The 16,798-nt window shown below is 45.5% G+C and overlaps 1 protein-coding gene across 1 annotated transcript in view; it reads right to left on the reverse strand.

Annotated features, from left to right (window-relative positions):
- The window catches only part of WDFY4 (WDFY family member 4), a 204,580-nt gene that overhangs the window by 131,558 nt on the left and 56,224 nt on the right, over window positions 1-16,798 (reverse strand). The window contains exons 17-22 of the mRNA XM_067538932.1: window positions 15,776-15,994; window positions 11,867-12,051; window positions 8,268-8,499; window positions 5,837-5,988; window positions 2,572-2,683; window positions 1,585-1,775 (exon numbers count right to left, since the gene is read on the reverse strand). Of these exons, the coding sequence (XP_067395033.1) occupies window positions 1,585-1,775; window positions 2,572-2,683; window positions 5,837-5,988; window positions 8,268-8,499; window positions 11,867-12,051; window positions 15,776-15,994 (1,091 nt within the window). The remainder of the gene's footprint in view (window positions 1-1,584; window positions 1,776-2,571; window positions 2,684-5,836; window positions 5,989-8,267; window positions 8,500-11,866; window positions 12,052-15,775; window positions 15,995-16,798) is intronic.

A 16,798-nucleotide genomic window follows, 5' to 3' on the forward strand; every position in this document is an offset into this window, starting at 1 on the left:
AATGTGTGCGTGAGGGGGTGTAATTGGCAGGCTGGCTTTTAGGAGGAATTTAACAGCAAAAAGGAAGGTTTTTTGGATAAGAAGCAGCGGGAAGGAGTGAAACGTTAAGTGGTGCTGCATGAAAGTTACAAAAAACAATGTGTGAATACACATGGAGACCTCACTGCACCATTATACATATTATTAGTTGTTTCTGAGTAGAGCAGGTCTAAACATTCAAATTTCAACTTCGTTTTTAAATGTGAAACAGGAACACATTTCTGTGAAAATGTCCTTGTTTTTCAACTGGGTTTAGTCATGAATGTGTGAGGGATCACTACTATATTCAGGAGAGTGTTAAAAAATCTCCTGAGTTTCACAAAAGTTAGAAGGAAATATGGAAATATGCACTAGAAAGTGTGTATGTAGATAATTCATCTTTGTTTAGTCTCCTGTTAGTCCAATCAGGGAGCACAACCAACTCTATGTAACACAGGTAACCAATCGCATAGACTGAACAACATATGGCAAAGAGTCAAGGTGAAGAGTTCACAGACAACCCAGAGGCTGACATTTTGTTGCACAAACTGGCAAACACTTAAGAATAATGAAGACAGTCACAGGAATCAGCATCAGATTGGAAAAATGAGCTAAATTCATCAACTTGTTCAATCACAATGAATAATTCACCCAGTTCTAACATTCATTCAAACACTTCACTGTGTGTTTCCAGATCCACGGGGCCTCCCTACTGCTCTTTTAAAGATGCCTTCTATGCACTAATTATTTATTGAGGTCTCTCTTTAACGTGTGTGACACAGATTATTTCACTTACCCACTGTGAAACTCAGCTGAAACTGCAGACTTGCACCTGATTTCCACCCCAAACTAATATATAATATAGATTTTCTTCTTCTGCCCCAAGCCTGGCCCCAAATTCATTCAAAACTCTGGGATTTGACCCTAGTTTCAAGGTTGCACAGTAACGAAAGCTGAGTGTAGGGCAGATCAAATGATGCATTTGAGATGTAGACTACATTTTTGCCTCAGCCCAGTTCCTAGCAGACAAGAGACACACCACAATTATCACTAAGCATTCCCATTATTGGCAGGCTCAGCAGAGAGAAGTCAAGGACCAGATGGGCCATTGGGAAGGAACAGAGCTCTTGCTCTAAAAGCAGTTTTCTGGATGAGGGTTGAAATGTCTTGGCAGAGGGCACTGCACAGGGGGAATTTGTGCGGCTTCTGCCTATGCATTACCTGCTCTGTGGCTAAGGCACCTTCCATTACTGGAACAATTCAGCAAAGACGCTGTGAATCTTGTGAAGACTGAAAGTTTCATTGACTGTGTCTGAGAGTGAATCCTGCCTGGCTGCTTTCACCATCAGCAGCTGAGCTGTGACGGAGATGATGGGCACAGGATTTAGGGCTCAGTCCTGAAGGCTTTACTCCCAGGCTTTCAAGAGGACTAACCTTAAGGGCAGCCGGACTGGGCCTTTAATGTCTCACTCCCATTAGTTCCAATGGTCTTTGGCCCAGAGATGCAGAGAACACACAATGCAAGTGAGGCAAAGAGCACCTGGAACAAGAGGGGCTCGTTCTCACCTGGTATCCGCCAATGTGACTCATCAGCTTCTCACTCATCGGGCTGCAGTTCAGGACGGAGTTCAGGACTTTGACTGTGGCGTACATCGCATGGTCATCCTGAGCCATGGCAATGAGGCCTAGCAGAATGGCTGGGCCCCCAATGAAGTTCAGGCTGTTAGCTGCTGGGCAAGACTGGAACACTCGTACCCCTGGGGAGAGAGCAACAATTACTGCTCCAGGAACCACCATGGAATAAAACTAGAGCTAGACATTAATAGGCACATGACTGCAGTCCGGGGATGCCCTGTTACAATGTCCTGATATCATGCTGGATCTCCACGCAGAGCAGAACTTCACTTTGAGAGTGGACTGTAGTGAATCTCTGCATTTGAAAGCAAAGGTGGTGCATTTGCTTAACCAGCCCAACCAAAAGAGATCAGTCTGAGCAGCAACACTTCAATCTGCATCAGAACTTCAGAGAAGTCCAATCTGCAATGTTAGTCTTGGCCCTGGTTGGGACCAGCCATGAAGCGGAGTTCTAGATCTGAACCTCTCTGAAGATCAGGATTATTCTGAGCCAGGGTTTTGGTTTGGATTAATCTCTAAGAAAACCTACAGCATGTTCATAAACAAAAAAATCTAAGAGCAGAAACTATCCCCATAAGAGAAATGAAGAGAAATTAAACTGCAACAGGAAAAGGTAGAAATGCCATTAACTAATTGAGTCTGGCAAAAGGGCTCATTATCCTGTAGCATATGACTGTGACATGATTCCCAATGATACCTATGAGACTATAGGGCCACATTCATTGCATATACCCGAACAAGATCACTACCAAATGGCTTGAAGCTTAAGGCGTTATATACATGTTTTGTTGGGGTCCCATTGATTACATTGGGAGTCTAATGTATATATTCAAGGGCAGAAATATAAACATCTGAAGATCCAGTCTGACTAGCCCCAGATTTTATGCTCTACTTTTCAGTTCCCCAATTTGCACTTACCGAACTGGCCCACAGCCAACGCTCCAATTGTTCGTAAGGGACCAGAGAGGTGTCCAGCGATATTTCTAGCTAGAAACACTGGTGTTGAACTGTCACGAGAGATGATCCCCATCTAAAATAGACCAGAAAGACTCCCTACAAAAAACTGTCAGCGGTTACATTGGGAGTGGGGGAAGCAAAGGAGGCAGGAAGGAATCAGGCCTTGTATTGGTTTGGCATTATTATAGTATTTTTATACTATGATAGAACATTTTGTGTACAAAAATAAACTGCTGCTCAAAATGGACAACACAAGGGAATTAGAAGTCAGAACTGCTCGTCCACCCCTTGCTGCGTCTACAGTGGGTACTGCAGTGGCAGGGGCTCAGAACAGCATGTAGCTAGCCCCTACTACACATCTCAAATCCCAGGAACAGCTGGGTGAAATGAGGCACCTGTTGAAGGAGTGCATTTCCCCTTCAGGGGCCAGCCAGGTGCTCACAATCAGAACTGCCTGGGTATGATCAAGGAGGGTCTCTGCCGCACCCTCAGACTGACCCACTGAAACAGGAAAGGCAGCTAAGTGGCAAGGAGAGGACTAGAGGCCACCCAGCTCATGAGGAGCACTGATCTTTCTCCAGACGACTAGTCGGACCAGGCTCAGAGACCATGCGGGAGGACGTCGAGTTAAGGCGTTTGTAAACCAGGGATCCTGAGATAAGGGCTTGGAGACCTATTTTATAAACGTTCCCTCCATGAGGCTTTATTAAAGGGGACATACTTATTTGGATTAGTTGGTTTTGGTTTTTTCCCCTGACCTTGATGGGTGCACGGGCACAGCCCACCCACTCACACAGACTTAGGCATGAATATCCTGGCTTCTGTGATTATTTCAAGGCAGGATCTGAACATTGTCTGAGCATTGTCAGAGCCATCTCTGTATCCCTTGCTCCAGATAAAATCAAAACATGGCTAAGATGGAGTTCAGGTCAAGAGCACTCGCCAGTAACTTAAGGGTAAAAAACCTTTGGAAATCAGAGTTAATGCACCCAAACAGCCATGCTGAACCCAGCATCGACTCTACAAAGATCCAAAGCAGCTCCGTCTGGATTTAAGCAGCCTGCTGGGAGCAAAATCTGGGAGAGGGAGGAGGAATTAGGGTTTCGAACCTGGGGTAAGACAGAAGGAATGGGCAGATCAGATAGGGAAGCTACCAAAGAGCCATGGACCCATAGGATAGGGGAGGCTAAGGAAAGTCTGTCGGGTTGAGGATGATGGAAAGCCTGGGGAATTTAGCATATCTTTAGGGCTACAAGAGTCCCTGGGGAGGTCAATCCAGCTGCAGCCTCTCCACAATTCACTGCACTCATAGAAGTCACTCAGCACATCCATCTCCACCATTTCCTCTTGTCCCATAGCTTTCCCTTTCCTCCACATTGGGAACACAGAAGTTCTGTTCTCCTGGTGGAAGACACCCTCCACCCCCCAACCTGCTACGCACACAACAGTTCTGCTCAGTACCCATTACTGGAAGAGCTGGTGGTGGTAATGGGTGTGTGCACATGCAGATTCTGCTGCATCTGGCTCACCCATGTAGGATATTGCAGATAATACCCCACCAGATGCCCATAGGTGAGAGGCTTGAAGACTGCCACTGGAGAAATACAGCAGTATCTGCACTCCTTTGCCTCTCATGGGACCCCTGGGGGCTAGGCTGTGACTGGAGGAAAGGATGGTCAGGCATCTCAGATGCAGAGACATGGAGCCAATCAAGTGTTTTTCTCTCCTGGCATCACTCCAGAGCAGTGTTAAGGTTGTTCGAGTGCTTTAACTGTGCATCCCTAACCTTACCATGTCTGCATTTCTTTTAAGAGCAACTTGTGCACTGAACTACATGGGTTTGTAACAGTTCATTTGGGGATCATTACAAAACACCTGTAAAGTTTTTAACCCCAAAGTTATCAATATACACAGCTTCAACTCTAGTTTTAAACAAAAAGTTTTTTTGTCCAGGAATTTCCTTTTTGTTAAACAATTTCATACATGACCACATAACAAGATACTAAGAGAGAATTCTACGATATGACAGCTAATGGATGGAAGATTTGTAACAATTAACTTTAAATCATTATAAAAAAATTCCAGTCATATTAACATTCAGGCCATAAACCGGCCACTAGTTGATTGAAATCATGAAAAAAATTCTCCTATGGGCAGGTTATTCCATAATTTCATTTATGCTATTTCTTGCACCTTCCTCTGAAGCATGTGGTGCTAGCCACCATCAGATATAGGGCACTGGATTTGATGTACCATAGCCTTGATCCACAATGGTGATTTTTATGCTCCCTGTGTTTTTATGACACAAAAGAATTTGTGCATTTGTCCAATAAACCAAGGAGACAACCCCATTTTGTTGGTTATTAGATAACAGGTTTTAATATTGTTTTTCTAAAAGATCTGTTCTAAGAATTATTTTGGGGGATGATCTCTGGCCTGCTATATAGGTTGTCAGACTAGATGATCAAAAGATACTCCATTGTGACCTTGGAATTTTAATATTTTTCAGCAAATAGAAACTTTACCAAAAATACATTTTTCAGGGCTCCTAAACTGTGTGGGTCCAATTTGGCAAATCATTTCAGCTGAAAAAAATCTGACTTATTTTTTGTTAAAAAAAAAAAGTCAAAATGTTTTGTTTTGCAGTTTTTAAACAAGCCATTTTGGCATTTCACTTCCCCATGATATTTTTAACTCAAAAAAAAAAATTTCTTTCTTCTAAATTATCCTTCTAAATTGTCGACATTGATTTTAAAATGTTTCAGACTGACAAGTGAAGCATTTCATTTGACCTGACCAACATTTTTTTGGTTTTTCGTTTCACCAAGAACAATAGGAAATCATTCTGTTTCCATTTGAAACTGAAGTTTTTTTTTTTATTTTTCGGTTTGATCATCAAACCAAAAAAATCAATTGTTTGCTCAGCTCTAGTTGTCAATTAAATAGCAGCCTTTGGTGCGCTTGGTGTTTAAGAAGACAAGTTCCCTCTCGTAATATAAATTGCTTTGATTCTCCTCTCGTTTCCCTCAGTGCAAATCAGGAGTAATTCCGCTGAAGTGAATGGATGTAGATTAGTATAAATGTGATGTACATGGAAGGAGACTCGCGCCCAGGAGTGCAGCGAAAGCATTAGAGTGAGGAAGTTACAACAAAATCAGAGACTTTACTCCAAGAAAATCTGAATGCAATGATTCCTGGCTGAAAGCAAAGGAAGAGAGCCTGTGACCTCTTTGGCGATCAGCCGACCGTCTACTTCGTTGTAGCAGCTCTTTATGTCTCGGATGGTGGTGGTGGATGAGCACATGGCGTTGATCCCAAATGAAATTCTCTCCTCTGCAACCAAGGCTGTGGGCTGAGGTTCTCTGGAGTGATCCTCAGCTAAAACAAGAGAGACTTTTAAATCCATGAGCAATTTCACATTCTCAGCACAATAGAATAAAACAGGCCGGTGGATAATAATGTGAGGGAAGAGGGGGCATTTAAAAAGGGCTCAGCTTTGATCTAACCAGAACTATAACTGGATCTACATCCTCTGCAGCCCAGAGACTGGAGCTTGCCAGCACATTCACCAGTAGGAGCTGCACTTAGCTTGTCTCCACTGGAAACTGCTCTTTGCAGATCTGCAACCAGCATCTCTATGAAGTCCAGAGTTCAGAGCCTGACACACAGTGCAGGTTTCATGGAAGGCGGTACCTGTCGCTAAATAATTATTAACAGGGATAAATCCTTGCTTCTCCACATAGTCCAAGTGAACAGGCTGGGCAGTGGAACCACATCATGAAGGCCTTTCCATACACACCCGCTGACAGCTGGGGAATGGTTTGCTCCATAGCAATTATATCCCTGTTCTCCCAGTGATTCCCAAGCCCTGTGCTGGGAAACTAAGTCAGGTCACTGGTTTCCTTGATCTGACTAGACCTTCCTTGTTGCATGATGGTCTCCTCTCTTGGAGAGAGGAAATGGTGCATCCTGGCAGTCACGTGGCCATTGAGCATCATGGGAAATGAAGTTTGGCTGGTGATCCCAGTCCATAGAGGAAAATGGGAGCATGAGACTCTTGAACAACTCTTATAAGGCACTGCTGCAGAATCAAAACCTTTTGGCTTCTGGCTGAAATATTTTGATTTTCAGGCATTCAGGTTTTTGACAGAAAAAACAAAATAAAAATACAAATTTTCCATAGAAAGCAGACATTTTACATAGCACATTTTCTGTGGTCCCAAAACTCAATTTTCCATTGGAAAACAGTTTGGGTTAAAAATTTCATCCCGCCCATGCCCTTTGCTTTAGGCTGCAACTTCAGCAGATGGGTTTATTGCACTCTTTCCAAATGGGAAAAGACATCCCCAGCCCACTGACTTCCTAGTGCAGAGGTGGATACACTCAGCAGTTGAACAAGCAGCAATCAATAATGAAAATGTACTGGAGATGCTCTGTCTGCCTGTTTAATAATTGAAGCTAACAGTATGCTTTAGTTAAAAAGCTTCTTCATTAAATTGAATGTAACTTAGTTCTCCCTCCCGTTCTCTCCCCCGCTGTGTTGCACCACTCCTCTCTGTGCAGCTAAGGAGACTGCTGTTTCCTTTCCTGCTGCATTTTTGTCTAACACTGCAAATATATAATGTCCCAGGTACACAGGTACTTCCTCAATGTCTGCCTCACACAGACAGGAGTGTCCATAAATAACCAGATGTCCACATAAAATGAAGAGGGGTGGTCCTGTGGTCAAGTCACTGAGCTGGGACTCAGGAGTTAGAGGTCTAGCCTGGGTAGGGGGAGATTTGCGTTCCAGCTCTGCCACAAAGCCCCCGTGTCACCCTGGACAAATCACTTCGGCCCGATCTACTCTGGCATCAGCGTGCAGGGTACATGCCACAGTGAAAAGCGGGGCAGCGAAGAGCTCCAGCAGCAGGACATGACACTACTAAAAGCAACAGAGCAGATGGGGGGAGGCCCTGCTGGGGCGTGTAGAGAGATGTGTAGGGTATGTACACCCTCAGGTTCTGGTGTGTCCATACTCTGCTCACCTAAGTAGTGCCTCATTATCCACGCTGCCATTTATACCCGTGCAGGGGGGCGTTGTGTCTGTACTCGACACACCGCTTTAAGTGTAGACATGGCCTTAGTCTCTCTCTGCTGACCTACCCAACAGGGTGTGGGTGGGGGAGGGGTTCAGAGGAGAAATACACTGCAGACTGAGAGTGCCCAGATGCTAGTCTGGTGGGGGGCCAAATCAGCACGACAGATCGATCAATCTGCATGTAATTCTTGGCTCTGCCACAGATGCCCTGTGCGACCCGGGAGAGCCACTTAGAGGCAGATTTTGAAAGGTTTTTAGGTGTCTGACGATACAGACAGGCACTCCAGCACTTTTGAAAACCCCATGAGGTGCCGAGCTCCTAGCGGATGCTTAACTCTGTGCCTCAGTTTGCCCTGTAAAATGGGGATAATTATACTTCATTCCTCTCACCTTCTGTCTGGCCTGTCTGTTTAGATCGTGAGGCTTTCGGGGCAGGGACTGTCTCTTACTGCATGTACATCCAGCACAATGGGGCCCCATCTTGCTGGAGGCCTCCGGGCACCCCAGGGAGTGTTAATAAGGGATAATAATAAACCATGGCCGATGCCCAGTGTGGCACCTCAGAGTCCCCGCGTACCTGGAAGCTGAACTGCCTGAAAGTTGCTGAAGTACCGGGGCCCAAGCTTAGTAATAACCTCCACGGTTTCCGCAGAGAACGGCTCTTCAAAGAAGTGCGTTGGGCCGAGGCGCCAGGCCAAGGAGGACTTCTGTTTCCAAACGCGGGGGGTAGCTATGTAGCCATAGACGTCGACGAAGGAGGCCGGTTCCATGGACAGACAGCTCCCGGGTAAGGGCTGGATGTACTGCATCTGCACCAGAGAAAGAATTCACTTGGGCATCTGGGGAGCCGTAGGGCTCTGCCCAGCAAGATACAGTCCGTCCTCCCTCATCCCTGCTGAAGTCAAGGGGAGTCACAGGTGCTCTGCACATCCCAGGATCGGGTCCTTACTCTGTGACAATCTCAGTTACATAAGGATTGACGTTAACATGAGGGATCGCACTGTTTCATTCAGAATGACGCAACTATGGTGGGCCAAATTCATCCCCGGTGCAACCACACTGACTTTGGTAGATTTGCACCAGGGATCAATTTGGCCCATGCCAAACTAGGTTTTTGTAACCTGGTCACCTGACACATCTGGTTTCTCCTTCCTGAAAGGAGATAACAAGTAGTCTCCAAAGTGTGCGCTGTGCACCATCAGTGACCTACAGAGCATTTGCCAGTGAGATGTGAAGACCTTCTTATTCCCAGGGGGCTACTAAATCACCTCTTTGCTCTCAGCTGGTAAATAGCAGCAAAGAAGGAAAATCTACATTAAATACTTCCCTGATGCTACTTTTCCATGTCAGCAATTACTATAGTTGTAACAGGGATGTTCAATAATGAGATTTGGGTCCCTAACTTGCTTAAGCAGCTTTGACAGCCCTGGCAACGTTCTCCAGCAGGCTGCTGTCACTCTATATGGTACTATTTAAAGTCCCAATTCTGAAACTTGTTCCATTTGGATAGATCCCGGCATCTGCACCCCATCAACTTCAATGGGGCTTCTTGCAAGGGGTGGATCAAGTTACAGGCCAGGGGCCTATAATTTAAGAACTTGTCAGTTTTTGGCTTTGATTGTAACCAAGTAAACATTGCAGCTGGGTACTAGGGAAATCTAGTCAACTACAATACAGCAAAAAAGTTAAGATGCCTTTTCGGACTCTCAAGAACCACTCTATCATGCACCTTTAGATTGTAGGCTGTAAGATCTAGATCCTCTAAAATGTAAAATCTTCTGGGCAGGGACTGTGTACTACTCTCTGTTTGTACAGTACCTAGCGCAATACAGCCCTGTTCTTGGTTAGTCCCTCCCGAGGCACTGCTGTAATAAACAGAATTCATAAATAATTATTTTTAGAGGTGATATTTTCAAAAGCATCTTAGCGATTTGTACTCATAAATCACTTTCAAGAGTGCCATTGGGACTTGCACTCTTAAGTCACATAGGCACTATTGAAAACCCACCCAAGGTGTCTTTCTTAAAGAACTCCCATCCAGTTCATTTCAAATGTAGTAGAAAAATCCTCTGCCCTGATCCCAGACTTAATCATCCTGGAGGCCCATGTTCTATTTTGAGGTGGATTTTAGAGAAGGATCAAGAATCAGGCTTGTAATGGAAACTCTGTAGCAACCATAACTATATAACATCCATAATAACCTAGGAGACAATTTTCACCAACAGAAGCCTAAATGCTAGGTATCTAATCTATACCAGGGATCTAAACAAGAGGCCATTTTTTCCAAAGTGCAGATCACACAGCAGCTCCACTTTACTTCAATTGGAGCTCAGAGTTCAGGAAAATCTGGCCACTTAAGTGCAGAAATATGGATGTAGATGCCTGCCTTTAGGCTCCTATTTTTGAAAAATGTTCAGTTATAATAGCAAATACTAAACAATAGTTTTCAGAGCTTAATGCAGCCTCTAACTAATTAGGGTAGGGATAAGATCTTTACAGGGCCAGATCATCCCAAATCTGCTACTGCAGGGACCTCACCCTTTCCTCTGAAGCATTTGATGCTGGGTACAGTAGGATACTGGATCAGATGGCTCTCAGATTTGATCCAGTCTGCATTTCCCAGGATCCTAAAATCCTGGCCTTAGATGTTAATCACCTTTGTGTAATTCTGATTTGTCGCCTGATTTTCTCTTCATTTTCTATATCATGAAAGAGCCTCACCACATTTCCTCAGGACATGGACGCTGGGACCAGCTCTTATTTACTAAAGCCGTGTTTTATTTTTATTATGGGTTGTTTGACTTATGATAAACACATTTGCCATGAATCCTTTAATCCATTGCAATGCTCAAGCCTGGTTTTATTGATGACTTCCAGTCTCATTTAAAAAAAGGCAAATTAAATTAAGTTTTCATTCTTGGAATGGATATAGGTCCCACAAGGCGCTGAGGAGACATAATTTTTCTCAAGTATGGGAAAGAGAATATTTAGAATGAAATAGATTGCTTTCACAGGGAAAATGTAACATACAGGAGAGCTTTGCAGACATCAAATTAGAGGAGTCAGAAGGCAGAGGCCAACGTTGTTACAAATGAATGGCAACGGAAAGAGGAAGGGACCTAGAATCAGGTGACAGCTTCAGAATAGCTAACCATAAGTATTTGAAAAGAATCGCAAGTAAGGCCTCAAAAATATCTTGAGATTGGCTTGAGTTTAAAATAATAAATAATAATAATACATTGGTGGTTCTTTTTTATTTGTCTTCTTGTTTCTGAGCCTTCGGGGTGCACTGAGTGAAAGCTTTTCCCCAAATCCAAGAGGTCAAGAAACTTTTTTTTAATGAAAGCTGAGATGCTTATGAAATAACATGACTCCAGGAGCTGGGGTTTTATTTAAAAAAAAAAACCCTAAATTTTGCAAGACTTGCAATAAAATCACTGCATTTTGCAATCCTCTTTTCCCCCATTTTGGGCCATCTTTCTTATTTCATATTCACCTGTGTGAACATAACTCTTGGAAATAGATTGAGTCTATTATTTGAGGAGAAGAGCTAATTCACAGACTGTTTGACACTCGAGCTGGGGTCAGATTGTCTGGTATGCAAGGAATGACTGCCTGGGGGATGGAAAACTCATATGGTTCCATGGGTGCAGCAGGCAGGGCAGGGAGCTGTGGGATGCACCAAACCCATAGATGTCTGAGATATATGGGGAAAATCCCATCAGTCTTGGCACTGTTGTGGAAGGCTGGGCCACCACACACAGGCCGAGTGTCTCTGCCCTGCTCCCTTTGTGGCCTCCTCTTGCAACCCCAACACTGAATCACTGAAATGACTATTCACTCCTGACAATATAGGCCTAAAGCCTTTGCATCCCTGACTTGAGATACCTGAAAGGGTCCTGAATTTCAGAGGGCAGGTTCTCAGCATTTCTGACAATTAGGCCTTTTCAAGGCATCTGAGGTTGGGCCCCGCATAATCACTGGTCACGTCTGACAATCTTAGCCTAAGTCTCTAAGGATCCGTGTGGTTTCCAGTGCCAGCCTGTGCACCAACATGCATGAATGGCATTGCTCTTTGAGGTCTCCTAACTGTGGGATTAACCAGACAGGGAAAAACTGAACCAAGAAATGCAAACGACCAGTTGTCAAGCACAGTTCTGTGAAAAGAGCCTTTACCTTAGCGGAGCCAAGCCCCTGCCCATTGATATACACCGAGACCATGCAGTTCCTTTTCATTTCCTTAGCCACAGTCACTGTGAGGTGATGCCACTGCCCCGTGGCTAGCAGTTTGGGACAGCTGAACTCCACCTGGGTTGGGGCTGAGGAGGGAGCTGGGACTTCTGCTTCAGGTTCCATGATGTCTGCACAGGAAAAACAAGCACTTAACCAGCAGACAGGGCGAAGGCTGTCTTTTACTGGGTGTTTGCACAAAGCCAGGCAAAGCTGCCTTGATTCTGATGGGGGCGTCCGGGCATTATTGCAGTGCAACTAATGGTAATGTCCTGAGTGGGAAACTGAGGCACAGAGCAGTGAAGTGACTTGCCCACGATCACAGAGTCAATCAGTGGCAGAGCCAGGGGTAGGACTGGGAAGCTTCTGAAAAGCAGTGATGGGACAGAGGGAGGGAGGGAGAGAGAGATTAAAAGGTCGTAAAATGCTGGAGTCCTATTACCAAGACCTAAGGCCCTTCCCTACCCCCTCGGGATTCACACTATGTGTAACGGAGCCACATTCCCAAATAGTGACGGCTCTCGGGAACAATGGCTTTTCCTGAACTTCCTGGTTGCTGTAAAATGAAACTTATTCTAAATAAGGCAAAGCCTTAGGTTCCTCATTGATTTAGCCGCTATAGAAAGGTTCTCCTAATGGCTGGAGAAGTTCAGACTATTTGCATGGTGGTGACTGCATTATGGAGACAAGTAGGCTGGTGTTTTCTAATGTGCCTAAGGGAGCTGGGCACACAGCTCAATGGGAATCAGGCACCTAACTCCATTAGACTTTGAAAATCCCAGTTGCAGTGCAAACACCACTCCCAGCCCCCTCTCTCATTGATTAATCAGGGTCACATCTGAAATACCAAGCATAGCTGTGATCACTGGAGAAGAAGACATGGACAAGAGACAGTAGAAGGCCACCTGAATGATAGGACAGCCTGAGAATAGCAAGTCAAAATCAGGGGAGAGAAGCCAACTAACTGTTTGCTTTGGAAGCCAGGAGATTGAGGGGTGCTCACTGGATCTGCATATGTCCTAGGTATTAATTTGTAAGATATACCATTCTCAAAGACTCCTGGCACAACGTAGCACGTTGATTTAGTGTAGCATCCTTGAACAGCAGAATATTAATAGCAAAAAGGGGTTTAATTTTACATATTTAAGGAACCATTCTTGTTGGGGGGGTTACACATTAGATGTTCATGCAGGTGCCAGGGTACAACAACACTGGGATCTTTATTATCTAATCCTGCAACTAGAGTAGTAAAATACTTACCTCTTACATAGCCATATAGTAACACACATATATGACTGGACTACAGAATTTCTGTTGTTGAAAAGGAACCTAGAATGACATACCATGTGTGTGCACGCATGCATGGTGAATCGCCTTCATTCTAGGTACTTCTCAATAACTGGGACTTTGTAGCCCAGTCACAGTAATACAACAACACATAAGCAAGCTCCATAACACCTTCTACCAAACACTGAAGGGAACTCATGTCATATCCCAATAGGTTTCAATGCCTTGCCCCACAGCTTGACACCACCACGTTAGTAGGCACTTAACATGTACTTAGAAGCGCTATCAACTCTTATTAAGACTGGGGGGGGGGGGATTACATTTTTTGGCTGAATAGTAAAATTGCCAAAAAGTGCCATTTTGGGACAAAGACACTCATTTGTGAGCTAAGGTTGGATTCGGCAGATAGTTTCGAACAAATACGAGTGAGAATAATTTTTCTGAAATACGTCTAAATGGTTTGCTTTGATGTTTTCTAAATGAATCCTTTTGACACTTCATTTTGCAAATGTCACATTGAATAGATGTTCAAAACATTTCATTCAACCCAAGCAAAATGTTCAGTTTCTCATTATGCTGAGGAAAAAAAATCCATTTTGGTTCAAAACAAACGGATTTTTTTTCCTGTTCAATGGCCAAATGGAAAAAAACCCCTAATTATCTGCTCAGCTCTAAGTAACACAAATCATATGATTGCTTAAATACAGCCAGATGACCTCTGTTTTTGATGTCAGGATTGCAGGTCCCACCTGGGATAACACAATGCTGTTCACACACTGTATTATAGAAGTAGGAGACATGATCCTTCACACGTGTTCAGTGAATCTCTTGAGGGTTGAGGAAAGGAATCAGAAATCTAATTCTGCTGTTTAACTTGCAATGAAATCTGCATAAATTTCACTGCAAGCAGCACAAAGTTCTACTAATTGCAATAAACGACACTGTCCTAAGTACAGCACTGAAAATCAAGTGCAAAGAATAGAAGTGGAGTAACAAATAGAAGTCAGTATTAATTCCCAGGTGAGTTCTAGCCCCTTTCTGCTGCTCTCGCCAGTTAGAGCTGACGAGGTAAGAATTCTCCTGGTGGGAGAGCTCTCAGCAGGTACAGATCTGGTATGCCTGGCCCCTGAGCCAGCCCCAATCTAGTCCTGGCAGAGGGGTTGGGAAAGGGGAATGCTAGAATACTTATGATTGGCTGTTGTCTGGGATATAATAGAGCAGCCAAGGGGCTGCTCTAACCCACACTGGAGCTGGCACAGATCTCCCCTGAGAATCAGGGAGATGTAGGAGATTCCCAGACCGCCCCTTTTTTCTGCTGCATGAAGCACAAATCCAGCCCAGCAGACCGCCATCTCTGCCATGCTAGGATCAAGGCTAATCTGTAGATTCAGTTTATCCCAGTTCCTACTAAAGACATAATGGACCATGTCTCTAGCCCACACCAGATAACACATGTTGGTGTTTGCGTCATGAGATGCTGACTGTGTGGTAGAGCAATGGACCCCCAACACTGTGCGATCCTGTAAAGCAGATTGTTTTGCACCACTCCACACCGGGTGGGCCTGAGGAAGAGGGGAAGACAGGCATTCTGCTGCCTACCCCACGTGCGAGGCCCAGTCCGGTGGGCGTGCCCAGAGGTCACTTACCAGACGGGGGGGAGGACTCAGAGCAGCAGCTCCCTTATAACTTGTATCCACAGCGGAACAGCATCAGCAGGAGAGACACAGGGACCCCACTCACAATATCCCTTGGCCCAGTGGTGAGGAGACCCACCTGAGACATGGTACATTCCTTTGCAAATCCCTTCTCCTTATCAAGTGAGGGAGGCTTGAACGAGGGGTCTCCCACATCCCACGTGAGTACCCCAGCCATGGGGCTAAAAGTTATGAGGGAGGTGGTTCTCACACATCCGTCACAGCCCCCGTCCCCCCAGCTTCTTGTACAAAACCCCTTAGGTGCCTAACACCAAAGAAGGCTCCCGCATTGGGGATTGCAAGCAGAGTCGGTGCCTCCCTGCAGCCCAGACTCAGGCACCTATCTCCATGGGCTCAGCACACAGCCCTTCCGTTGGAGTCTCCAACTGGCTGGCTTAGGCAAGGAGCTGCCTCGCACGCTTGGTTTTGTGGATCATGGCCTAAGGGGTTTGTCTCTCTCCCCGTGTGCCGCCTAGGGAGTGTAGGCGCCCCCACTCAGGCTTTGTGGATTGCAGGGTGTGTCTGTGATTTTCTAGGCGCCTAAAAGCTAAGTGTTGCGACACCCAGTGTCATAATGCTGAATCTAGGCATCAGACCCTGCACTGATGGGTGGCAGTACCAAACCTGGAGATAAATATATACAAAGGGATGTGTCAGGAGCCCAGAGGGCAAAGGGATCTTTGGCCCCCCACCCTTCCCCTCCTCAGCACCTTTTGACCCCAAGAATTAGTTTATAGCTGTTTCTGTTTCTCTTTCCAGGGCAAAGGACTAGAATTTCTTTTCAAAGGAAAGCAGAGATTCCCCTTTGAATTCCCTTTAAACGACTGAGTCCCTGGCCTTGCAGTGCCCAATGGCTGGGTCTGGAAAGCCTTACCCAGCGGCTGGAACTCCACTTCCTCTGTAGAGATGACCAAGGAGTGGTCCATGGGGGAAAAGCTCACAGAAAAGCAGACAAACTCCTGCTCCATCCTTGCCATGTGCCGCACCACGGTGAGGAAGCGCAGCGGGTGGGCATCGTGGGCAGAGCAGAACTTGCTGACCAGGAACCAGGAGGAGACAGTCAGGCCGCCCGTGGGCGGGAACAACCTGGCACCTGCGAGGGAGAAATGAAATGAGTGTGAGGAAGCAGGCTCCCCTGCTTGGTCTCTAACTTTGCCTCTTTTATCTGAGGATCTCAAAGCACTTTTCAAACATTCATCTAGAGCCCTGTGAGGCACAGAGCAGTTAATTATGGCCTCTCCAAAGTCACCCAGCATATAAGCAGAAGCAGCAACTATGGAATCTGGGAGCTTTAATTCCTAGTCCCTCCTCCATTCACTAGACAGCACTACCTCTCTTATTACCCTGCTAGGCAGGATGTGTGTAGTCCAGGATTAACTGATGAGAACTGGGGTTACCAGGCCACTGATTGAGGACAGACACACTAGAGACGTACCTTCCATGGGGAGTCCAGATCTGACATTGGAAACCAGTTTCTCCAGAGGTCAGGGAATCACAAAGATTATAGATGGAGCAGAACTAGCAGATCCTCCAGTCCATCACCCAGGGACCAATGCATGATTCTTACAGACACCGGATGTTTCCAAGTGTTTTGTCCAGTCTAGTGTTAAATGTTTCAAGTGATGCAGCTTCTGTCCCTTCTCCGGGGGGTTTACTCCACAGTCTAACAGGTCTCACTGGTTAGGGTGTTTTCCTGATATCTGCCCTACCTTAATTCACCCCTTTTCTCCTACTGGTCAGGCCTGCTGTAGAGAGAGGCCTGAGCCTTGGAGCTGGACCTGAGGCAACAGCCGGGAGGGTGTTGAAGCCGTGGTCTTGTATGAGACCACCTCTGGCTAACGCAGGATGCCGGAGAGCAGGCGACTATGTGCATCATTCTCAGAAGGCTGCACATGAA

This window comes from Emydura macquarii, unplaced genomic scaffold (genome assembly GCF_026122565.2).
Source record: "Emydura macquarii macquarii isolate MOO-44397 ecotype Brisbane River unplaced genomic scaffold, CSIRO-AGI_Emac_v2 contig_67, whole genome shotgun sequence".
Taxonomy (NCBI): domain Eukaryota; kingdom Metazoa; phylum Chordata; order Testudines; family Chelidae; genus Emydura; species Emydura macquarii.